Below are 26427 nucleotides of genomic sequence, written 5' to 3'. Positions count from 1 at the left end.
CACTTTTGGAATTCTATATATTGCCAGGTCAGGAATAAAATTAGCTCTTTTTCTCTCTTGAACTCACCAAGCTTCTGTGTAATCATTTTGTGTCCAATAGCGACAGATATGTTTATAAACATACATTATGTACAAACATGTATAGAGAGGAATGTGTGTGTCTGTGATTGCATCCAGTCCTTATTATCATTACAAGCTCAATTTGAATAAGCACTATAGGTCAGACTGCCTTCTGATAAAGCGCTTAGTGAGCTGATGGTGGCATTGCAAACTTGGATCGGTGAATGAGATTTTTCCTGACATAGACTGAAGTGGGAAGCAAGGCTGAGAAAATGGTGCAGCTGGGCAGAACTGTCTGAGAAGGGTTAACTTGTGAATAAATACTGCACAGCAAGTCAGGAGATCTATACTCAGTGACTGTGTGACACTGGACAATTTCCCTTCCTCCCGTGCTACATCTCATCCCTTTGTGAAATGAAGGAAATACTTCACTGCCTACTGAGAGAATGAAATCATTAGTTCTTGTAAAGTGTTTGCAAACAAAGTCAGTGATAAGCACTGTAAAAATCCACACCTTATTTAGGATGCAAAAAGTGGCAGCAGAAGTTACCTTGAAGGAGCCTGGCATGACACAGCTTGATAACTACGTAGGCATGCTCATACCCTAATCCTGCAGCACTAGAACATGTTGCATAATGTAAATATGAATAGTTCAGTTTGTAAGAGAAGACTCTCCTACAAGGGTATTACAAAGCAGGAATAGAACATACAGGATTAAACCTGGAATAATCCTGTGCTCATTTCATATGCTATGTAAACACAGTAAAAACTGATAACAAAAGTAAGCTAGTTTGGTCTAAGTTGACCATTTCAAATAAATATGTTTTTCTTCCGGTACTATAAAGCAAGTCCTCCTGCAATGTTATTCTGGTTTGGCACATAGGCACCCTTAAAGCAAAAGCTTTTGCCTCAAGTGCATTCATCTTTGCTTATCCAGTAGCAAAAGCAGTCTGTTGCAAACAGGCTGTGCTGAGGCCTGGATCACCTTGAATTCATCTGATGTAACATATGCTTGCATTTAAATCCAAGTAAAATATCCAGGCCAATTAAAAACCCCACACACATACCATGTAGCCAGCCAGTAAGTTTCCAGAGATCTCACATGACTTTGTCCCTCTGAATGCACAGTTTGATAGAACCACATTAATTATATGGCACACGTTCCAGAAGTCCAGTTCTTAGGGCACCTCAGGCAGAGGTAGAGACAAAGAAATCTTGCATTTATCTCCTGCTTCACCAACAAGTCCATGGTGGCCTTTTCAATACAGCTCCTCTAGCCTTGCCATAGAGTCTAAGAGTCACTGGTTATCAGTATGAGAAGCTTGTCCTTCTCATTTTGGAGCTGAGCTTTAGAGCCTGAGATTTTGTTCTCCCCACTGGTAACAACCCAAGCAGCAGAGCTGCACTGAATAGAAATAACAAACGTGGCTTAATGACAGCTCTTTTAACAATTGGTTGTCACTCATTTTAGGATCAACAATGAAATGGAATCCCAATGCTGAATAAAATCTAGGGTTCCATTTTCCCTCTCCTCAACACTTCTGTTAAGGATATAAAAGCACTTTCCACCATGATTTACTGTTACAACCGAATCACATAAAGCAATACATATTCTAGAGTTGTGTTAATTCAGTGGAATTAATACTGACATCAGACTGTTGTGGTACATTAGCTGGAAGTTTTATTTGTGTGCAGATCCTAGGTGAAGTATTTGGAGAACACTTGGTAATTTGGATAATATTCATATTTTCATTACTCAGTCTTTACCTCACCCTTCATTTAAAACTCCTTGTTCATCTACTCATCATACTCAGGACTGGGATTTTTCCTCTGTTTCTAGCTCTGTATCAGAAGGCATTCTCAGAAAGGCTTTTTCCCTCTCACTTCAGTTTGCTTGTCTCTTGCCAGGTTGCAAGGTTCAGTACTCACCTGCCTTTTCATGGCAGGAGAAAGCCATGAGGTCTCTGCTACGCCTGCCACATTCCTTGAAGTAGAAAAGTTGTTGCCCTTTAATTCTTACTCTCCTGTGTTATCTTCAGGTTTTATTAGTAGCCTGTTCTAGACTTCGTTTTCTGTCTCCAGGGAAATACTACATTGTAAGCAATAAAGCTGGTAAAAAGGAAAAAAAGAAACAAAAAGGAAAAGAAAAAAGAAGAAAGGAAGCCAAGAGCCAGATTAGCATCTCTCTTAACAGTAGGGTGAAAAATAAGCTCATGTTTGCAATGAACTCTTCTTAAGATGGTGGAAATTACAACCCAGAGGTCATACACTTAGTCACTGGCAGCAGAATGTTGTCACTCCCTGCTGGCTGATTCATGAAATAATTTGCTGTGAAGAAAATTGCTGTTTCACATCAGCTGGGAACAGCTTTTGCCAGACCAGGCTTTGATACTATTGTTGAGTTACAACTATGCTTTGAATAGAGTTGCATACAGACTCATCATACCTGCATGGCTGCATCCATATGTCTGTAAACCAAAGAAGGATCCCACTCAAATGGGGACAAAACATTAAAAAATTAAGTTTTAGTGCAAGCAACTATTACTATTTCTCATTATGTAATTTATCTGGAAGAGAGGTCCTTTTTTTCACCATTCACATAGTCATCTCTAATTTTATTTTCTGTAGCATATAAGTGTTGACCCATCTCTAGAGTTTTGAGATAAGCTTTTGAATTCATTTTAATAACAGAGCCTTGGTATTTTTGTATAGAGGAGACTCAATAGTTTCCCCCAGTATCTTTAGTGATTTGATGCCAAAAAATTGTCCCTGAGACCATCCACAGCCTTAGTGGGTTCCTCACAATCCAACAGAATAGGTCTTCCGTTTTGTTTTCAGAAAGAACTACATCTTTTATAAAAGTCTGTCATTCTGTTTGCTATAGGCAGTGACATTTAAGCAGCCATTTCTCCTAGAATTTTCTTTCTGCTGCAGTCTCTGTGAAGTGTTTGTGAAGGCCTCTGTTCTCATCCAGAAATGGAGGACATGGAGTTGCATTTGCTTTCCTGTAAAGCTAGGACATTTTCAAGGACAATTCAGAAGCATTGCTCTCCTTTCTTTTCCTATTTTCCCATTCATTCTGTTAAAGTGGGGGTTCTTTTTGCATATTTCTATACCTTTCTTTCCTTTTCCCATATTCATCCTTGTGCTTGGCTCTCTCATGTTCTAATTATTCCAGTATTTTTAACCGAAGGAGTAGAGGGCCGGTTTTTTACTTTGCATATCTTAGCATTGAAATCCTACTTTTTTGTAATTTTTGGGTTCATGGCAAAGCAGAATCTAGTATGACCTTCATAAAATCTCTGAACAATGTATTAGAACATTAAAGATTAGTCTATCACTCAGTCTCTAATATGTAAGTTTGCTTCCTTGTCTACCCAATTAGAGCTCTGCAACTGAAAATTTCAGAAGGGTTTAGCGTTATCTGTTTAATATTCTAGGATATTGTCCCAGATGATAATAAAAGATTTTTAAGCTGCAAGGGATAGAATTTTCCTTATGTCATAGCACATTAGATTTAGTGTTGGTATCAACACATTTTGCAAAGAGCTAAGAAGTATGAGATCTTCCATTGTCTCGGGAAAAGATTATAATTTCACTTTTTTGTCTTTCCCTCAAATAAAATGTCATCACAAATAGGTGACTTAGTGGAAAATTCCCAGTGAATCCACTGTGCAGTTATCTGTTGTGGAAACCACAGGTGCAGTTGTGCCTTGAAGGCAGAGGCTGACTTCAAGCTGCTGCAAAGACTCGATGTCCTGAGAGCAGCTCCAGGTGGTCATGTGCTACAGGGCCTTTCTGCCTTCTTGCCCTTCAAGGAAATGGGAATTACTGAGCATTTTTTTCCCAAGGTCTTATCTTCCTTTTCTAGCACATAAATGCCTGTGCCACATCTGCTCCCTACCTTCAGGTACTTGGTGAGGGTGGCAGTAGCCATTCAGCACAGTTACTACCCAAAAAAAGTCTGTCTTTCAGAGTCAGGGCTTGGAAGCTGACAGGAGGAGCAGCCAATGCATCAGGCTGGAGCTGCAAGGGGTATTGCAGTTCTTGTCCTGAGCTGCTGCTCACCCCTTCTTCTGGGGAGAAAAAGGTAAGAGGAATCAGCATTGTTACTTATGTATTATTTCCAAAGTATTTCCTTCCTCCCTTTGGGCCCATTTACAGAAGAAGATGGTGAGAGCACACAATGAGGTTTTGTGGCACACAAATGATGCTGTCCAAGGCATTTAGTGTGACTTGGTTATTGTCTACCACAGCAAAATGAGCTCCTGCCTTTAAGAATCAGTCAGTCACTGTTTTTTAAATGCTTCCTGGTTTGGAACCTATACCCAGCCCTGGTTTTGTCACAGTCAAGGTCAAATCCACTTTTTTAAATTATTCCTGCATTGAAGTGAGAAAGCTGGTGATGTTATTTGTTAGCTCCTAGTAAACTCCTTCATTTTAGGGCATACATATTATAACTGTATGCAGAAGAATAAAATGAAAGAAGAACAATAAATATTTAAAAAATCCCCATCAGATTTTCTTTCTTTCTCAGACTAATGGCAAAATGATATGGCTGAGCTATGTTTTAGATTATCAGTAGTAGGAGTTTTTGCTGCTGTACCCAGCAGTTATTAGAATGTGTGTTAACTAGAACTGATTTAAATAAAAGGATTTTCACAAGGCAGTCTGAGAAAAAAAGGTCTGAGTATTTCTGAATATTTTAAATCATTTTAACAGATTAATAGCTGGTTAAAAATTAGCTTTATTTTACATTTACACTGGAGTATTTCATGCATCTGCAGTAATCAGTGCTCTTAGAAACAGATTGATAGTTTCAACTCATGTCAAGATGGTCATGTTACTACTTTGACAACACACGGGGCATCTTCACCCAAACCAAATATTTATTGATTGCATATATTTTCTACTGCTACTCTTTAATGGGCTGTGAGTAGAGCTGCAAATGATGTTATCATTGTATATATATATAGCCACTTTTTTTATTACTGTGGCCATTCACGAAGACACAACAAATGTGTCTTTCCCTAACTGGGAAAAAGAAAAAAGTATTATTAGAACACATACATGTGAATTAAATAAGCTAATGGTCATAACTGAAGCTTTTTTTTCCTCATGTAGTATAACCCTGAGTTGTATAAGCTCTTCTAGACATTAATAGTATACATGTGTTGGAGTGTAAGCAGGGAATCCCAAAACTCAACTGCAATTATTAAAAAATAAATGTGTGTGTACAGGAATTATCATTATGCTGGTAGAAAGAAATAATTTCATTGACATAAGACATTTGTCCTGGTTTCCTTGTTTATATTGAAAACATATTTGAAGAGGTTTTTTTTGTCTCTCTAGTGTTAGTTCTAGCCGTGTCATACAGAGGAATATATGATGGTATTGTTCTGGTTTATCTAAATAAATACAAAGTAAAAACTAATACAGAACATAATAGAATTAAATTTAAAAAAAAAAGATTCCACACTAGATATTAGAGTAATACTTAAACCGCTACATGAAATAACCTTTTATGAACAGAACCAGAATTAATTATTTGTACAGCATAAATGCTAATATTTTTATCTCTGGACTGTCAGTGCAAGTGGAAATACCAAAGTCTCTGCGATCAATAATATTTGTTTCTGAGAATAGTAAAAATAGATTTTTCAGCAGAAGCATAGAGCTATTGTTTTGCGAAGCAGCTTTGGATGAAAGCTTTGCATTTGTTCTTTTCTCCTGAGACTACTAAAGAGAAGACTGAAAAAGTAAAAGGGGTGGCCACAGAAGCAAGTAGGGTCACCCATTACCAGGGATTCATTTTATTTCCATTAGAGAGGAACTAGAAAGCATATCACACTATTTGTACCTGATTTTCCATTATAAATTATGGTACATGAGATCATTTAAAAATCGCTCAGCCTTTCAGATGAAGCTGCCTCTGTTGTTGTTCCTTAATAATTGAACAGTAAGAAATACAAGATCTCCATTTTCATCCAAGTAACTCGTGAGATGGGAGAAGAGTAAAAGGTATATGAAGTACAATCTTCCTAAAAGCTCACAGGGCAGTCTCAGAGGGGGATTTAAAGAGTGGTTTTGGATTCACATTTAGAGGGTCAGGTTTCCCCAGTCAGCTGCTACCTGCAGATTGGAGTCCTGGGGCCCCACAAAGCTGGTGTATCAAGTACAGTCAGTTCAGGAGCATCAGTATGAAGTACATGCACTAAAATCATTGTGCTACTGGTTTAAAAATGTGATACAACTCAGACCTCTCCTCTAGTTCACTGCCTCAGTGTATGAATTTTCAGATTAATGCTTCTCTGGGATGACAAACAACATAGTAAGACAGCAGAACCTCACTGTGTAACTTTTTTTTCCTGAAAACTAGTTCTGATGACAGGTTAGCCATTTTCTTAATTCTCTTTGCATTTTACCAATGTGAAGGGACTTCAGCTTTAAGTTTAAAGACCAAATAAAGGACAAAAAAGAAGTCTGTAAGATCTATTTCAGTGTAACTGCTGTCATATTTACTTCCAGTCAAAGTGTTCTCATCAACTTCACTGGATATTGGGATCTTGGGTTGGACATTGTTTGCCTGATCTCTATTAGTTCCTTGTAACACTCAGCAGAAGTGTGTGTGTCTGTGTGGCAAATTGTACATAGTCTAGAAATTTACAAGAAAGACACAAAAAGTTTTTGAAATTATTTATTTAATAAATTAATATATTTTAAGCTTGGGATTTTTTTTCATTTTATTTGGAGGGATCAGCTCCTGCCCATCATGTAATCCAGTGAGCATCTGATGCAGTAAGTCAATAGCATAAAAGTGGTAGAAGCAACCCTTCTGCTTTTCTTCTTTTTTCCTTTTAATATATAAGTCAGAATCCCAGACAGAAATTAGTATTTGCAAAAATCTATACAAAAAATATAATTTTTGTTGTTTTGTTTGGTTTGTTTTGAAAAACTGTTCACAGCTGTCAGCTCTTGTCAATGGGAAGAAACTCTTGATAGGGGACCATTGTATTATCATAAATCTTTATTCCACTGATTATTTGCATAGTTTCCAGAAGAGCTACATATACTCTTCTTTCTTCAGTGTCTTGTTTAGTTACTCTGGCATGATAGAAAAACAGGGAATTTAGGGCACATAAGTTCCACAGAAAAATTCTTCAGACAGGGTGGGTGGGCTTCTTAAGCATTCATCTTTTAACAGTGATGATTGTGCAAGTCAGAGGCTTTCCTTATCTAACATAAATTAACAGTTCAATATTTATTTATTATCTATCTCACAGATAACATGTGAAGTGATTCCAATGACTTGTAACAAATACACCTCTCCAAAACATGATATTGTCTCACTTCTTTTGTACATGGCTTTTGCAATGAGGCACTAACTCAAGGGAGTCTGTCAAAGTGTTTTTTTGAGGAGATATTAACCCAGCTGAATTACATGTTTTGCAATTAGAATTGGCACATTAAAAGAATGTGGCCTAGATTTGAGTTTGTAACAGATCCTACTTGAAAGTCATAGAAAAAACCCACTGGGTTTAAGTATAGGTGTGTGAAATTATTTCTGCAAACTGATGCACATGCATAGTTGGTTTGGTTGCACAGTCATTCAGTACAAGGATCTACTCCTTTGCTGGAAAGGCTCTTGGAGAAATTTTAAAACTGCAAAATAAATCACTCTTTCCACTTCCTTTTCGTCCAGTGGTTAAAGGTTGGGAAGAGCTGTCGCAGCACTGGTTACAAAGAATGAACTACAGCTGGAATTTTTCAGCATTATGCTGGGGACCTCCAATAGGGCAGAACTTTTCTGTATCATCAAGTTTGAGGAAGCTGATTTATGTGGCAAAGCCCATGGGCCTGAGTCAGCTCTTGCTTACGCTTATCTCAAATTTAAACTTGAGTTCAGTTTGGGTTCAGTGAGAATGTATAATTTCTGTGAGCTTTGCCTTTTGTTTATAATAAAAGAAGACTCCAATGTTAAAGTGCAGAGTATTTTATAATTATTTAATAGTTAATAAAATTAAGTAATAAAATTCCAAATTCTATTCTGGATTTGCTCACCATGCATTCATTCTCTCCAATGGAGACCAGCACTAGAGTTGTATAAGAAATGGAGTCTGGTGAAATAAAAATAGACCATAATATTATAACATTTCAGCATTATTTTAGTACTGTATCTCAGTTTTTCTATTTTGATTGATTTAACTTTCCATACAATATTGAAGCATCTGTTTCTATAACCTTTACAACAGTTCCTCCTTATCAGCAGATTGGAGTGGAACACTTTAAAAGGCCTGAATCAGGCACTCCCAGTCTGCCCTTCCGTTGAAAATTTAAAAAGGAAAATAGTTTAAAAAAAAACCCCAAACAACCAAAAAAAAAAAAACCAAACCCAAAAACAAAACCCACCAGACTGTGAAATGAATGTTACAGTTTCTTATAGAAAGATGACTCCAGTTTCTGTTCTCCTCTAACAAATATTTGTGGACATTTTGGCAACAATATGATTAAGCAGAAGTTTTCCCTGTAGCAGCTTCAGTATGTTCTGCTCCACACTTCCAAGTTGGCATGCTGTTTCTCCAACATACACACACATATGGTTACCTGTTCCACCTGCTCTAAATAATTTCTGTTTCACAGGATAGAAGTCCTACCTTTGTGCTTGACACATTACTTTTCTCTGAGCTTTATTTTTCTTTTCTGACATGTTCTTGCTCTTTAGAAACAATTATACAAAAAGATGAAAGGATTGCCTCCAATTTCTTAAGACAGAGGTGAACAAGAGATAATTACTTAAGCTCTGATACAATTTATCAAAAGTAGTTCACTTCCTTACTCTTGTTTATCCAAATAGATGTTTGCTTTATATTTTTTTACTTTACTGTCCTTTTCTATTAATTCTGCCCCCAGTTTCTATAATTATGTTGTAAAAAGTGAAGTTTTATAGAAACTAAAATGCAGTGATAACTTGTTTTGCTTTCACAGTCATCTGCACAAATCCCATTAATATCATGCAGTTAAGCTTAACTAAAATAAATCTAAATTTAACTAAGATAAATCTGTAAAGATGGTGATGGGTCTGAAGGGGAACCTGAATGAGGAATGGCTGAGGTCACTTGGTCTGTTCAGCCTGGAGAAAAGGAGACTGAGGGCAGAACTCATCACAGTCCACAGCTTCCATGTGAAGGAATGTGGAGGGGCAGACACTCTGTGATGACCACAGAGGTCTAGGCTGGGTGTTAGGAAAAGATTTTTCACCCCAAGAATGTTTGGGCACTGAAACAGGCTCCCCAGGGAAGTGATCACAGCACCAAGCTTGACAGAGCTCAAGAAGCATTTGAACAACTCTCAGGGTCATGGTGGGACTCTTGAAGCTGTTCCATGTAGTACCAGGAGATGGACTTTGATGATCCTAGTTGATCAGGATATTCTATGATTCCAAATCAGGATATTCTATGGTTCTATGAAATATGATATATATATGGCTCCACCTCTGTTAAAAGCTAACTCTTGTAAACATTGAGAGTCTCTCCTGTGATATCACATCCTGTATAATGGAATTCTGGGACAAAATCTCTTACTCAGTCCTTTAACAGCTTGATGCAGGATAGGGTAGGATAGGATGAATTTGTCATATTAGTTATGGTTTCATTACTCTGCTAACACATGTCCTTTTCTGTCACGTACCATCTTTTGAAATTCTTCATCTTCGTTTCCCAAGAGCAGAATAGTTGTGGTTTTGTTTTATAATCTTCCTTGAAGTAAAGGTTTTGTTTATTTATGACTTTGGGATGAAAAAGTATTGCGTGGCAGGGCTTTCCTAGAAGCCTGTGGACTCACTAGAGCAGAGAGTGACTCTCTTGATGGGATTCTGGAACTTCCACATTTTCAAAGCTTACAACAGCAACATTCATTTGATAAATAAACTCTGTAAATACCATAGTCCTGCATCTGAGCCCAGATATTAAATCAAAACTTAAACTTGCTTTGTCCTACCTTGCTCTACAGCTTTTGTCTCTCTCATGTCTCCCTGTGAAATATTGCCTCCTTACAAATGGCTTTGATGTTACCATAAGGTGAAGTTTTTCTTAAAGGCTGCAAATGTTTGATCTGAAAAAAAGAGGTTGGTTCTTACATGGATGTTTCAATCAGATGTTCTTTGTGATTTCCACATGAAAATGTTACCAAACTGCTTAAAATTTGGAAGACAGTTAGGAATTAAAATAGTTATCAGAGCTTGGTCAGTGTGAATGCTTGGTCTGATTGTGAACCCAATTATTACTGTGCACAGTTTTTTATTGTGGAGGAGGATTTGCCAAGGCTGAAAAATAAATTAATCCAACTTTCTCATTAAAACATACTTTGAAAAAGATCATTAATTGTGCACTGACCATTCATTGCTATACCAATGACTTTCTAATTATTTTTCTTCACATTAACAAAATAGAGGTGGCTAAAGACCCACATGAATGTTCACAATGCACATGGCTGTTTTTATTGAAAATGTTACTTTCATTGTTTCAAAATATGAGAAGATACTAAACTCTTCTTGACATGCTGAAAAATACTGTCTTCAAAAATATTCATAGTAAAAGCAGCTAAAATGCATAAAAATGTCCTGTTACTGCTTTTTGTATATGTAATTTTTGCCATTGCTGGGCAGATGATGCTAAATGATAGTGGGGAACAACCTTTTCTCAATAACTCTTAAGACAGTAAAAGTTTCAGAGCACCTGAAATAATGAAAAGTCTCACCAAATGCAAATGACATCTTTCATCTTTCTTTATGAAGCACATGCTCATGAATATATACATTTTTGCACATGTAGGAGCTCAAGTGTATCTGCCTTCCGATGAATGAAAGAATATGGAAATTATGTATTCAGAATTAGTTAGAAGTTTGCTTTATTTTGTTCAATTCTCCAATTTAATTGAAATTCCCTTCCTGAGCTGGAACATTTCTTAGAGATTGCCAGATTTGAGAAGGGGGCACTGTTACCCCTTCTCCTTCCTTCAGAAGTTTTTGTGCTATTTAAGTACCAGTGTTGCTTTTGGTGATACTAACAGCCTTTTGGCAGTTCTGTGCTGTTTGTCTGCACAATCTGTCCATCTAAAGTAGCAGAGCATGAGAAGCTGATCTCCTGAGGGAACTCCAGCAATATCGACAGGCTTGATTGACATAAAACCAGTCTCTCTCTTTCACCTCCACTGAACTCTTAGAGTAAATTCAGGGTCTGACTGAAGTGAGATAGGGTTTTAGCCATTGACTTCCATGGGAACAGAATTTGAACACTAGCAGCTACTGCCCTCTCCTAAGGCAGCCTTGAATATCTTGGCAAATGCTGTTTAGAAGCACTATCAATTTGATCCCACTTCCTTCTCAAGACTCAAAGCCAAGTTCAGGACTATTTATGCCTTATTAACTAGAGAAGGCTTTGGATGGGAACTGCAGCAAGGATTTAAATCTTCTCCTTGAAAAATGGGTTATGGCTTAATGAACCTTGTTAAGGTTAAAGCAGTTATTTATTCTTGATATTTGTGTTTGTTGCTGTCAGGTAGAAATCAGTGAAAGAGCAGTGCCTTCTATCTTGTAGAGTTTATCAGGATGGAATAGCCTAAAATTTGTTTCAAGTGAATCAATTTTCACTTTTTTTTTACAGGAAAATAGCAATAGTAGATTTTCTAGATATGCTTCAAAATACCACGTATGCTTAAAACTTAGAGGATGTTAAGAACCATATAAAAAGATCTGCTTATCACTTCAAAATGTGAACATCTACAGATATCCAAATTGCATTTTCTATTAAGTCAGAAGTACAAAAGGTGAGAGAAGAGGCAGAGACACAGGCATTTTATTTTCAGTCCATATGTTCATACAGAGGAAAAAGAGAAAAGTAAAAAATGCAGTCCATAAATTGAAGACTGTCTACATGGAATGGAAAAGAAAAGACATTGAAAGGTTTAAAATATTCCCTTTTATCTTTCTTCCCCTTCTGAAGTATTTGGGGTAAAATATACCACTTCTGCAACCCATAAGTATTTTTCATTATATTGTTTGACTAGTTCCTAAGTATTTTCTGTTTTGAATTTATAACCATGGTACCTAATTGTGATTCTTTTCTTGGTTGAAGTAAATTTATAATGTAATGCACATTGGAAATGTAATAAAACCATTAAAAAAGAATTCTACTTAGAAATAATCATGCTTGCGTAGTGGAATGTGATGTGGTCTATCTTCTGTTGCTCTGTATTTGGCCAGTAAGAATGATGGTATTAATATTTGGGGTGCATCTGATCTTGGAAAGCCTAAAGGACCTTTCTTACAAAGAATTTCTAGAGGGCTGAAGTAAACCAAGATTTGAGTTCTTCTGTGTACTTAGAGTAAGATCTTTGAGCTCCCAAGACTTTTACATTCTACTTTATGTCATGAAAGAAGAGAGATTATTTGTATTGGTATTTGGTTATACACACACACATATATAGGTTTGTTACCATAATTGTTTCCAGGTGTAAACCATTAGGACCTACACCACTTCATGTCTTGTTTGATACTACATGCCTGTGTTTAGGGGGAAAAAAACCCAACAAAACTCTGAAAATCATCAACCCAAAACCATCCTATATGGGCTCTATTCTCCTGTCAGAAGATTTTGTTTTGAAATTTTTACTTATTTTAATATTGGTCAACACACACTGATTTTAAGAATTACCCTCAGTTTATCATAGAGGAATATAATCTCCCACGCAGAAACTTGCTTCTGTAGAGTGCTGTCCTTTTCAACCTTCTTTCCAACCTCCTGAAAAGTCTATACAATCTTTTTTCATTTTTTTTTTTTTTTCTAGATGGGGTTAGTAAAGTTATTTGGTAGCTCTGTTTGATCTCAATCAACCTCAGGATGTCACTAATTAACAAATATGAGGTTGTCAGATTTTAATGCTGGAATTCTAGAAATGGCAACAGCTTCCTATTTGTGGTTGGCTAATATATAGAGAGAGGATGTGTAGATTTTCTATCTTGTTAAACCACATCACAGGACATGGTCTAATACCAGATGTGTTCATTAGCAGATGATCAGGGCGTGTGTAAATATCCACTGTGCAGATGATTTTTGCATGGTCCTCCTGATGGTATCTTATGTTCCTTGGTAACTGTTCAGTGCTTAAAACAAAAAGCTTTTGAAGATTCAGATGTGATGTTTAATAGGTCTTTCTCTAATGCTGGCTTAGCACCTGCTTCTCCCTCACAATCACATCAAAGTGAACTCTAAGTAACCACCCTGAAATCATGCAGCATCAGGTCATGGAGTAAAACCAGTCAAAGTGCAAAGCAATCAGCCCTGTGAAGTCCTCCATCTGCAGAAAGAATCTCCATAGTCACCTGGATGCTTTTAAACCTTCATTATTTTAAATATAAAATGGTTGGCTGAGCATTGCTTCTAGAAAAATCTGATACAATAATCAAAGTTGGAGGTGAGGAAGGACCTCTGGGGTCACATAGTCAAGCTTTCTTCCAATAATGGATTGTTTCCTGCAGTTCAGTTTCTAGTGACCTTGGAAATTACTAGCCTGGTAAAATGGTAATGAAAAAACAAAGTTGTTATAGCTTCTGAAGTAGCCAAAGTGATGCTGTCCCAATGCAAAATTGTGGTTTTGATGTGAGATTCTCTCCATGCATTGTTTCTTGTATGCAGTTTTTAAGTGATCACAGTTTTAATCTATCCTTTCTGACCCATTTTGAATTGGCTATAATCAGGAGATTGGTGGAGGTTAATTTGTTTTAATACCACATGAGCTTGTCTCTTATCCAAATTATATTTTTTTTTACAAATAAATAAGTCAACAACTTGATTAGCACCCCCCACCCAAAAAATTTCTTCATGTCTCTGCAGGTGTATTCTTTCAACATTTCTAGCCTCCTAGAAACAGGAAATGGGAAGGAAAAAACCACATTTATTAGTTTTTCCATCAAAACTCTTGGTTAATTAATTACAGACTTACCATGCCTAGGAACTCAAAGATTCCTGAAAGGATTCAGATGTGACACATGATTTTTAGATTTCTTTCAAACAGGAAAATACTGGTTTACTTCTCTGCTGATATAGGCAATAAAGCACAACCCTAACATACACCTAAGTGGGTAGAATTTGTTCTCCCTTTTAAGGATGAAACAGAAGAGAGAAGCTCCCACTAGCAGAGTAATTAAAGTTTTTTTTAAAAAAAATCTTTAGGAGGCTGTGAAAAGCTGGGTAGATGAGAAAGATATCCCAAGACACCAAGTTCCCTTCCCTTGTGCCCGTTTGATGTGTGTTAATTTGTTCCTCTAGGAGACCCTATTGTGGGCTGCCTTTTGGGGAGTGCAGCTCTCTGATTATCCTTTCTTCCTGGGTCTCTGGCCCCTCCTGACTATGGTATTCACACACTCCAGATTTCACTTGGAGAGGAAAAAGATTTTCTCAGCTGCCAACTTGCTTAAAAGAAGGAGTTAAGAGGAAAAAGAAAGCTGATTGGACTGGGCTTGGCAATAGTCTCCATTTTATTCTGTTCAGTCAGATTTTTAAAGGACTGGATGCTGAGAAACACCAAAATAGTGAGAACACTTATTCCTTAAGCAAGTTCTTGCAAAGTTTTTACAATTAAAAACTGAAAGCTGCTTTAGAAAAGCAGTGTTTATCCTTGCACTAATGCTGGTCATGAATACGTGTCTAACTTAGCTGGAACTAATGCCTGACTATACTGTTCCACTACAGCAACTTAACATTCTGCGTAGGCTGATTATTTTTTCAACAATATTTGCTAAATTCTTTTAAGGGCTGCCAGTATATATTTTTTGAAGCTTAGTTAATAAGAACAGCTGCCAGTGGAGTCAAGGCTAAAAGAGGCAAAAAATATCTGCAGAAGGCAAGATTTTACTTCAAAAGATCAGTATTACAAAGCACTACTGTTGCTGGTATAATCACTTTCTTTGGGGGGGATGCTAATATAGACTGGGTTTCTTGTCTTCACAGCCCCCACTGAGCCTTTGCTGTGCAAATTTGCTGATGGAGGGCAAAAGAAGCGCCAGAATCAAAGCAAATACACACAGAATGGAAGGCCATGGCCCAGAGAAGGAGAGGTAAGTGCCACGTAGCAATTATTTTCCTGGGGTTTGGCAGAAGTCAGCGACAGACCTGGAAGTCTACCTTTCAGACTGTGAAGAAGTCAGATTGCACACAAAATGCAATAGTTTCATACAGAAAAAACTATGTAAGCAGTGGGGAGATGGAGGTTTATGATAATGTGCAGAGTATAAAGTTACAGGAAAGGAGAATTTCCGAGCTTGGTGTGGAACTGTGCACAGCCTGGTCCCACTGTGAGTGTTCTGCAGGCAGACTTGAGCTGAGCATTCTCCTACTGGTGAGCCACTAGCACCCAAGGCGTGCCTTTCAGAAACCAAATCAATTTCCACCGAAGCAACTCAACAATGTTATTTCCTCCATCTAGTTTCTGGTGGTAAAATATCCTTAGAGAATGTGAGAGCTGTTTCAAAAGAGAGAAATGTGCTTCCAGATGTAGGGTCCATGTAAAGGTTTTCTGAAAACTTATCTGAGCTGAGCTTTTCATTCTGTTCAAGACAAAGCAATTTACAGTAACCTCAGCTATATAATGTATACAGTATTTTAAAATAAACTAATATAATGGCTGCTCTCTGCTCTGCTGCAAGTAGTCTGTTACTTTTCTGTGTTCTTTATGTGAAGTGACTCCATATGAAAGTGAAATAAGAAAGGCATTTTTTGATTCCTCAAGAGTTTGTTTAATGTTTTTGAATTTTATTATTGCAAAAAGACTTGAACAAATAAGGTAGATCTGCTCATAGTGTCTGCTTATACATGGTGTTAGCTATGAAGGCTGAAGGAATTGCAAGTGTTTATATCCTAAACAACTACTTTTTGTGTTTATGACTGAGCCTTAAAGGAAGAAAAAGTATTGGTCTCAATTGTGTTTCTCTTGAATACAGGGTTGTGGGGGAAGTGTGGGAAAGGTGTCTCTTTTTGGGGGGATGGGGTGTGTCTCAATTTTACAAGGCAAACTAAAAAAAAAAAAAATTATTTGCTGTTTCTGAGTTACATGTTTCTGGAGTATTTCTGCTTTTTGGTAATTACTTGATTTTTCTAGCTGATACTTTTCAGACCATTAGTTTATGACATAAATACTCTAGCACTATTGGTAAACTCCCCAAACAAACAGAAAGGCCTTTTAAAAGTGTAGAAATTACTCTCACCATCCCATGGTTGTTCTACACTGTTCCAACTGCAAAGGCTCCATTTTTAGCTCTGTGGGCTGAAAATCCCAATATGGGAGACACATTTGCTACAGGACATTGCAGAAGTCTCCAAAGGGTCATTGCAGTATTTTACACTGTATGTCTCAAAAAATGGAGTTATCTGCTCAGGACCATTATGGTTTGTCATATTAGGGATCTACTGAGGAACAAGTGCCCAAGAAGTACTTCAAGCAGTAGACTCATGTCACCCTATACATAGCTTGAAAAACAAAGATTTATGTATAGGAGACAACAATAACATCAATAATCCATATTTTAAAGACCTCTAAATCCTGTTTAAAAAGTAAATACCATCATAGCTATTATCTCTGCTGGTTTTTACTTCCTTCAGTTCAAATCAATAATAAAAGAGAGTATAAAGTTAAAGCCAGCAAGTCATCATTATGCCTGTGGCCTCAGGGCATCAACTTATTGCACCTCGTGTAGTTCATTTGTTGCTAGTGGAGTGGTGCCTATTAAGCCCAGTGATATCCTGGTGACCCAGAGGCAGGGTGTGACTGGTGTGTTTGTAGTATCAACATTTAAAAACTGATTTTCATCGCTAGAAGACATCATTCCTTGCTGTTTCTCACAGTCAACTACAGAGCTGTTGTCATAGTATAATGTGAAAACATGAAAAGATGGTAAAGATCAAAACTCAGAAATATTACAGGCTAGATTTTCTCACATTTTCTCTGTTTACTAACATCTGGTTAATATCCTGCTGCACATTGGATATTTACTACCCAGAGCATCAAAGACAAGAATGCATGTTCTCTTTTAGGGTCCCTAATTTATTGAATTTCTTCCCCACTGTTAATTTTCTTATTTCCAATGTAAAATCTTTCTGTATAATTACTCTTATATTTCACATGCAATAAGGTTTTTCAAATTCTTTTTCCTTTAACAATCTTATTCTAAAAATGATCTGCCATTCAGTTGTTCCTTAGGTAGCAGCACTTTACTAACCCTCCTACAGTTATTACTGTAAGCTTTAATTTCTTTTAATTTCCTTTTAAAAGAACAGGCGGTGAGTAGTGAAATGTGACAAGTGTGATATATGACAAATGTCATAGTTCTGATGACAAGTGGCATCTGGAAATATTCCCTACACCTCTGCCCTTTCTTGGCTTCTTCTCCAAAGAAAAGTATTGAAACACCATCCAAGAGATTACTCCATTAGTGTTCCCACCCTGGCCAAATCCTGTGGTATGTAGACCAAGATGTATTTTGGCTATTGTTCAGATAAGCCTTTGCATTCCTGAACACTTTAGTGAAGGGCATTTCTAAGACATCTGAGGTTAAACCAGCATTAGCACTGAGCGTGCAGAAGGAGTATTTCTTGGAAGGGCAGTTCCCAGAGAAATGATGGCAGCAGTCCTGTCCCTGGCCTCAGACTTGAGCTTGCACAGTAGAGACAGACAGCTCTGCGCAGCACTCTGCTGTAGGGACGGAATGGCAGGAGATTTAGCAGGTTTGCTGTAGTGGTGTGTCTCTGCTCATGCTGTTCTCAGAGGTTTGGCTCTCTTTTATGGAGAACTTCCGTGGAATTTTATAAGACAGGATTTCTTGGTTTTTTTTGTGAAGTTGTCAGGTCATACTGCTGAAAGCATTAGAAAATCTTACCTTACATCTTTGTAAATTGCTTCATAACCATACATAATTGGCTGTTAAATTGCCTGCCTTTTAAAGTCAAATATTTAGAAATACACTGATTTTCTCTAGGGATTTTTGGAGGTTTGGGTGGGATGGGTGTGTTTGCTGCTTGGTTACTTGGCCAGCTGTAAGTGGGGGAGAATGGCAGATCCTGAATAGTGTTTTCTAGTCCTTACCTTTACACTCGTGTTTGGAGTCTCAGGAAATGTTCAGCAGATTTACTGAGACATTTAACTGGGTGTTTGTGATGGTTGACCAGTTCTGGACTACAGACCTGAGAGCTTGTATTAGTGATGGCTTTATATAAGGCTGTCAAATTAGGCATCTAATAGACAGGTGCAATAAATGTACAGTGATACCAGCAAGTGTTGGAAATATTTGCAGTGAAATTCTGACCCAGCAACTGACATAATTTCTGCACAAAGTTCAGTAATTTCTTTATGGACTAACTTCTCCTCACACTGGTTTAATTAAGCACTGTGTTTTGAAACTTAACCTGACAAAATTATATTGAGATGGTGATAGAGGATAATCATATTCAAATTCTGTTTGTAAAATACTTGATTCAATTTACCTTTAAATTGCAGTTGACAAGTCTAGAGGTGGGTGACATAAATCTCCAAAAATGTTTTAGTGAAAAATGCACCCAGGGAATCAAGTGTAGTCACAGAATGAGATCAGATTGGATTAAAAACTGCAACATAAATTTTGCGACATAATCTTCTATTGTACATTTAATGAAACCTTGTTTTGGTTAATCAGAAATAAAGTCTTTTGATACATATATTTAAGAGCAGGTTTATTTGCAAATTACATGGTAGACAGGGAGAAATCTGCCTAAAGTTTATTATTGTGTTCTAGAAATTGCAGCTTTTCTACATCTGGTCAGCCCGATGTGATTAATGTTTTTTTGATGGTCACAGTATTTTGAACTCTTTGATATTTCATTTGCAAGTTTCTGTAAAATTTGTGCTATTTAAATAGTTGCATTGTCTTGTAACAGAGTACTACCCTTACAGTATTGTTGCATGTATCACAACAGTGAGATGCAGCACTGAATTTGGTCTGATGTCTATAACAATATTCAATAATTGTTACTAATAATTCTTCCACTGATTGCTTTTTTGCTTCCATAATCTAAGTTACATTTTTTATTTCTAAAGATCCAATAGGTTACGTTCCTTTCCTTCCCTTTCTTCTCTTCCTCCTTACTCTTTTCTCCTTTATTTTCTTTCAAGCTCAGTTGATGGAATATCCAAAAAATTAAGCATGTTTTTAATTCTTTCTTAAAAAAATAAAATTACCTGATAGTTTGGGAATGTTGCTTTTGTAAGAGTTTATATTTTTATCCACTATTTGTTACAACTTTGTCTGATTCAAACAGCAATTTAGAGAGAAAAACATGCAGTAGGTTATTTGAGACTCTTCCCAAATTTTTTTGTTAAATCAGTACCAGTGAAGGGCTGAAGCAATTGATCCTGGTGCCAATGGTCTCTTCTTTACTAGCAGATGCATTTAGAAATTATTAGTAGTTCTGTCCCAGGCCTATTTATAACTCAGTCATGGATATTTTTTTATGCTTCCAAGGAGATAGGTACTACTTAGCTGTGTTCCATAATCCTGAGTGTCTAGACAAGTAACTTTTCTTATACCTATAGACAAGTAACTTTTCTTTAATGTGAGAGGCAATTCCCCAATCTGTTGAGATAAGCATTAGTGCCCTCATATGTAAACCACCCACAAAGACATTTATTATATATATTTAGCATGCCTGTAAGTTAAACACTGGCAATTTGCATGCTTATTTTCAACAAAAGCTCGGTTTAAAAAAGAGAGGCATTGAACCTGAAAAGAAGCCCTCTCTCCAGAGGGAGAAAGAGAAGAGCAAAAGGTAACTGACCAGTAGGTGAAAAGATCTAGAATTATGACACAAGGTGCTGTTGCTGTGGGCAGCATTTTGAAAAGATGCCTCAGTGGCACAAATACCAAAGACCAGTTTGGATTTTGACCTTATAAATTACACAGAAATATTTTAAACCAATAGCCTACGTAAAATCACTGTCAATACAATCAGGATTTTAAAAGAGCCATGGTTCAGTTAAAACAGAATCAGCAGTGTACCTGTCCTTAGAGATCAGTTTTCTTTGTTTTCATTTTAGCTTTGAATTTCCTTCTCTGCTGAAAAATGTCATGCCATTTGCCCTGGAGATTTTCCTACAGTTGGGTTTTCCTCCAAATTCTGCTGCTGTAACAGTGCTTTCTTAGGCAGAATAAACAAATGTTGGAGACAGGGAAAGGACATACCTTTTTCTGCTGTATCTCCAACAGATATCAGGAGTGCTGCCAGCCCCTAGAAGTCTTCCCAGCTTACTGCAGCACACATCTAGTGTGCAGATGTGAGTGTAATATACAGCTGATATAGCACTGGAGCGCACTCATGGCAAAATGGGGATGCCAGATCCCCAAAAGCAGATCATTCATAGACCTGAAGATGACATGGTTGAATGTATAGACTGGCTGTGGAACCATAATAATTATATTATATTATATATGTTCTCTTTTGGTTTTGTTGGTTTTCTTGGGTTTTTTCAATTTTTGTAGTCTTCAGCACTTGTATTTTAACTAATAAGATGAGTTGAAGTGGAAAGAAAGTGACTCAATCCCAAGAACAGAAGCTGTGTATGTCAGACTTCCATTCCAGTTCTGTAGGACAAAAGGGTTTCTTGTCATTCATTTGGGTATCTGAACTTGTTATTTTGTTTATCAAAGCAGTTTCTGATGTTCTGAGGTTCATGAATAACTTCCCAAGTTTGACATCAATAGATACTATTTTTCTCCACAACACTTTTCCCCTCAGAATCTGCAGCTGCTTAAGCACACATTGCTGGGAAATGCTCCATTCCTTTCATATGCATCTAGATATCTACAAGGTGTCACATTTGTATTCTGGATTTCTCCTTCTCTAAAAATGAGGTGGGGAAGGGCAGGGGGGCAGTTGTCCATTATTAAATTCAGAAGTCATTCTAATAATGTTGACTATTTCTGTCAGAACTGTTTAAATAATCAAAGAAAGGAATTCTGCCAAGTTAACTTTACTGGTGACTGATCTTATTTTATTACATCAGTATTTTGCATTAATCTCATCTGGGTTGATGATTTCTTTTCCCTACTCTCTTCTTTCTTCAAAGCATTTCAATAAGGTTATCTTCTGTCAGGGCACAAGATATCCTTGTGTTGTGATGCCTGGCAGATATTAGTGATGGAAGCAAAACAAGTACAGGAATCTGGGTGTTGAAATTTCAGTTGATTCCACTGTGGTAGCCAAGAGCACAGCCTGGGATGGCAGTCCTCCAGCATGAAAGGGTGAAGCTCTGAGTCAGTGGAGATCTGGAGGACAGACTTATCTTTTAGTCTAACTCCCACCTCAGTTCACCACTGAAATCACTTAAGTGCAATTGTACAACCTTACCTTTCCAAATCTCACCTTAAGGAGGAGAAATCCAGGGGGCCTTCTGCTTGGAAAACCCACCACGTCCATGGATTTCACCCCTTTTTAATTTCCAGGCCTCTCCATTTTTTTCCCAATGGACTGTGGCCTCCTGCACAGCCCGAGATCCTGCAGTGGCAGCAGCCTCCCCTTGCAGAGGTGCTCCAGCCTTTGGCAGGTGGTGGCCAGGGCAGGTCTGAGGAGATGATGTGGAAGTCTCACCTCAGAGGAGGAGGCAAAGCACATCTTGTAGCAGGTTTATATTGTGGTGAATTTTTGCACAGTGTCAGAAAGACATGTACACAGAGAGTAGATATGGGGATATGATATGAAGTTCTTTATGATATGAAGTTGTTCATGAAAGCAGCTTCCCAGAAACACTGAGGATGCACAGAAGTAATTGGTCATTTATAGGTATTTATGTTTACTCAAAGACAGGTACTGTGCTGATAAGTTTTTTCTTGTGAGGCATCACAGGGATTGGGTAGAGAAATAATAAACCCACTTCATTTCACATGACATTGAAGATCAGATCACTTATGCTCAAATCATAAAAAAAGAGGGGGGAAAAAATCAAACCAGAAACTGAACATCTTGTCTTTGCCCATGGAAAAATTTTCACAGTAAAGTTTTGGACAAAAGGCCTTCAAACCCTTGTTTTCCAGATGCTTTTTGATATTTCCTACTTTTTTTGAATGAAAGAGCTTAAATTTAAAGTCAGGTACAGATTGAATCTCTTGTTCTTAGAATCTCTTTCACTGATGTCAATAGTTAGAATACTGTAGCAAAAAATAACAAAAACTTTCTTTCCTCATGTCCTTTAAGTTCAGACACTGTTAAAAAGAATAAATAAACTCATGTGGTTTAAGTTATCTTTTTTAAAAAGATCAATATTTTTAACAAGTTGGGTTAATTTCTGTGCCACCTGACTTTCTGAACAGATCAGTAATCATTAAGAATGACCTTTATTTCTATTAGTGTGTTTTCATTCAGTAGCTGAGTCTAGGGCCATTATTTGGCTGAGTAGTATGAAAATTATGTGGTTTAGTTGTTGCTCAATAGACGATTTATCTGACAAATACTTTCTTAAATAGCATTCCATCATCAGTGCCTCTCCCTCAAGATGCCATTTTATCAGGAAGCGTCACTATGAGAAGAATGAATAAGACACTCTCCTTCTACTGAGATATGAGCAAACCAGTGGGTGAAAAGGCCCAGAAGAAAACAGTCTAAGCACAGCAGAGGGCTGCTATAGAGGCATCAGCCAGTGCTTGGTATATATAGTTCAGCCTGTATTAGCATTATGATGCTATATTCAATTCTGATTTTAACAGAATGAGCTAGACCACTCTCACACAGAAGTCTGAGGCCAACCCTAATATTCTGCATTTGGTATTTTTGGAATTCCTGTTTGTCTGCTATGGAAGAAAGTTCAGACAATTTTCCAGTAAGTTATTATTGCTCATCAGTTTTTATTCCTGATGAATGAGGATGCTTCAGACCATAAATCTTTGACCAGTCCAGGCTAAGTGTTGCCACTCCTGGGCTTCCAGCCAGCATAATTTTGTGGAGAGAAATTATACAACTTGATGGGAAAGAAGTAAATAGTCCTGTGTTAGCAGCTATTTGAAATAGCAGCTGTTTAAGGCTATGCAGCAGCGGGGGATATTAGCAACATTACTGGGCCAGCCGTAGGTGGTTACCATATGCACATATTGCCACACGCTGCGTCCTATTTGTCTAATGTGAGACTTTTCATTTACTGGTAAATGTGATGGTGATATTTATATGGTCACTGCTGAAGTACTCAAACAGATTCTGGTAATCTGTCTCCATGCAGTATGGATATGGGACATGGATGAAGAGGAGATGAGTGACTAGCCTATCATATTTTTGTACTCTTCAGGATCACAGCTCTGTCCCCTGTTCTTAATACCAATATAGAGAACTGAGTTTGTGCAGTTTGGCTGCATGGACCCACACACAGGTCTGGGTGTGATGGGATTGGAGGGCGAGATGAGTGTCCATGCCATGACCATGTGCTGAAATATCTGTGACAAAAGTACATGAAAGAGGCACAAATGTGTGTGCAGGTCTCACGTGGACAGCAAGTGAAAGAGCTGCTATAGGTTTTCATTCCTACACCTTCATTCTTATTTTAAAATAAAACCAGCAGCTTATTTTCACTTTTCCTCCAGACCCACCTACCTTGTTGCCATTTTATCCCCCAGTCACTAATGCAGGCTGCAGGATATAGTGAGCCTTGATCCATCAGCTCTAAGGACAACTAGATCTAGAAACTCCTTAATTTAGAAAGCTTGAATATGACCTTTCCCAAAAAATTAGTATGAGTAGATGTGTGATGAGAGGTAAAACATAAACATCTCAATCTAAAGGGAGCATCTTAAGTCATTTTAAAGAGTATTTTAAAAAAATATGTTAGAATTAATTTTTCTATTCCTCCAGGGCTTGTATGTAATATTTAAGTTGTCTTCACTGGTGCAGGAATAGAAAAAGAGCAATAACAAATTTTATATGTGTTGAAAAGAGAAAGGAAAACAAGGCAATATATTTCCTCAAAAATGTATTGCAGCCCAAAAGTTTTCTTTTCTCATTTGTTTGGAAATGTCAACATTTCCATTAGTAATTAACGCAACCTTACTAAACAGTATAATGTGCTGAGCATGCATAAGACAGAAGAATATAAAATCAAGATAAGTAAGGGATTATTATTTTCTAAGCTAATTTATCTTTTACATCAAAATTATTAGTTGTTTGGGTCACCCTAAATTCAGTTTTATGACATTTAAAACTTGAAGAAATAGCCATTTTATTTGTCTTTGTGTAAAATCAATACTTCTTTCAAAAACAGTCACATGTATTTGGACTTGTCTCCTGAATTATCCTTTGCTTAGGAGAGACTACATATTTTATTAAAACAGAGGCATTTTCATAAAGCAAAACATTTGCCCTAGCATCTGCTTAAAAGAATAATGAGAGAAATATACAACTTTAATAAGGACATGAACCTTTTTTTGGCAGCATAAAGTAGCATGAAACCTGGCCTTTCACATCCAAAATTATTTTTGGCCTCTGGAAATCTGGACCACCTCCTCTTAGACCAGTTTGCAGCTGCCGGGCTAACCCAGCTCTTCCAGGAGCGCTGCCTGCTCTCCGCCTGCTCGTCACCAGTGCATTTACCCTGGCTGCTCACCTGCCTGCCTGGGAACCAGCCAAGCCCAAACGCTTTCCCGACCTGTCTGCGCAGCCATCTGGAAGGGGGCAGATGCCCTGATTCACAAGTACTTTGGTAGATGGCTTTAGGGGCATGAAAAGCTCCCAGCAGGAGCACAGGCCACACCACGTGGTTGGTAAAGCATCTGTCCTTGAAGAAAATGCTGCCTGTCTCAGGCAACAAGCATAGGATATGTAAGAAAAATGAAGAGGAATACAGTGTCTTGGGGTGGGATGGTGTCATGGCATTTTTTTAGCTGCTCCCACAGGAAGAGCAGCACCTTGAGCAATAGAATTTCTCTCTGCTGTGCTTCTTACCCTGCACAAAGGACAACTTCTTCTCATCTCTTGGTATCTTACATTGGAAAGCGTTTCACAAAGGGATGGATAAAAATCAATAAGGAAAGCAAAAAGTCAAAGCAAATGCAGTATGTGGGAGGAGAGATTGTCAGTTCCATGTCTTTAAGTAAATGCTGAAGGGAAGAAAGGTCTTTCCTGCATGACCCTTACTGCTATCTTGGAGGATAAGGTAGAGTGCTTAATTCTGTCTGCAGCCTTGCTCTCTCACTGCCTTTCCTGTGGTACCTGTGGATATGTCTGCTGACGGTGGCAGTGATGACAGTTGTTAGCTGGACAATGTTTTGACACTGCCATATCCTTTTGCACAGGTCATGGTCTGTCTGGTGGCAAATGGGAGTTGAAAAGCTCTGTGTAACACATTAACAAATTCTTTTGCTGTCCAGACCTCTGAAGTATTTTAAAAGCCTTATTTGAAAGCTCAAGCTTTTCTGCTTCACAGCCCATTTTTTTTTTTTCTTGTCTCACAGTAATGAATTAATTCTTAAGTGCAAGTTACACCCCAGGGAAACAATAGGCAGGAGTCATACAAGGTATGACCTTTGTAGGAAAGGTGAGACTCCTTCCTGTGAAGCTCTCATGAAACTGACTTTGGCATATTTACCAACTACCCATTTCACAGGCAATAGCAGGATTTGGGCCTGTCTTGTTATAGTGAGTAATCAGCTCTAAAGGTATTAATCTCAATGGAGTTATTAATTGATACTGATGCAACAAAAACACCATTTTCCCTAAATGTTATGGAAAGATGGCAACCAAAAGACTGAACAGATCTGTTTCTCAGTTATCTCTTGGGCTGGGGAGGTACCCAATCTGTCCATGCTGCTTTTGGCCATCTGAGCTTCCCTTGAGAATTTAGATTTCTATTTAAGTTGCATACAGTTTTTATTCATATTGGCTTTGAATATGTTTCATGTATTTTTTTTCCTCTTTTCCTTCAGTAATAGTAAAAATCTGTTTTTCTTCCCTAACTATGTGCAGGCTGGCATGGCTTTGACTTACGATCCAACAGCTGCTATACAGAATGGGTAAGAAATGCATGTTTTCTTATGTCTTTTTTTAAATTATTTTGAATGTCAGCTTCTATTTTCTCTTTCTGTAGTGAAACTTTTTGAAAAGCAAATCCACTCAGTCATATTTTGTCTGAAGCATATACTGCTATATTGTCAAGTTCTTCTTTAGTTTTCCTTTTCTTTTTATGCCTTCTTGTTTGTAATATCCATTTGAATGGGAAGTTGTTTTTCCTAATAGTTTCCATCTCTATTTGGAAAATGTTAGTGGATGTCTTTTTAATCTCTCACTGTCATGAAGTGGAAACCAGTAAAGTTTCCCT

At 37.5% G+C, this 26427-nt stretch overlaps 1 protein-coding gene across 12 annotated transcripts in view; it reads left to right on the top strand.

Annotated features, from left to right (window-relative positions):
* RBMS3 (RNA binding motif single stranded interacting protein 3) overlaps positions 1–26427 on the top strand; it is a 703155-nt gene that overhangs the window by 598326 nt on the left and 78402 nt on the right. For all 12 annotated transcript variants that reach the window (XM_031503883.2, XM_031503886.2, XM_077787027.1 and 9 more), the window contains 2 exons: positions 15066–15172; positions 26076–26122. In XM_031503883.2, the coding sequence (XP_031359743.1) occupies positions 15066–15172; positions 26076–26122 (154 nt within the window). The remainder of the gene's footprint in view (positions 1–15065; positions 15173–26075; positions 26123–26427) is intronic.

This window comes from Lonchura striata, chromosome 1 (genome assembly GCF_046129695.1).
Source record: "Lonchura striata isolate bLonStr1 chromosome 1, bLonStr1.mat, whole genome shotgun sequence".
NCBI classification, from domain to species: Eukaryota; Metazoa; Chordata; class Aves; order Passeriformes; family Estrildidae; genus Lonchura; species Lonchura striata.
The sequence above is the reverse complement of the archived record's forward strand: the minus strand, read 5'-3'. Positions and strand labels throughout refer to the sequence as shown.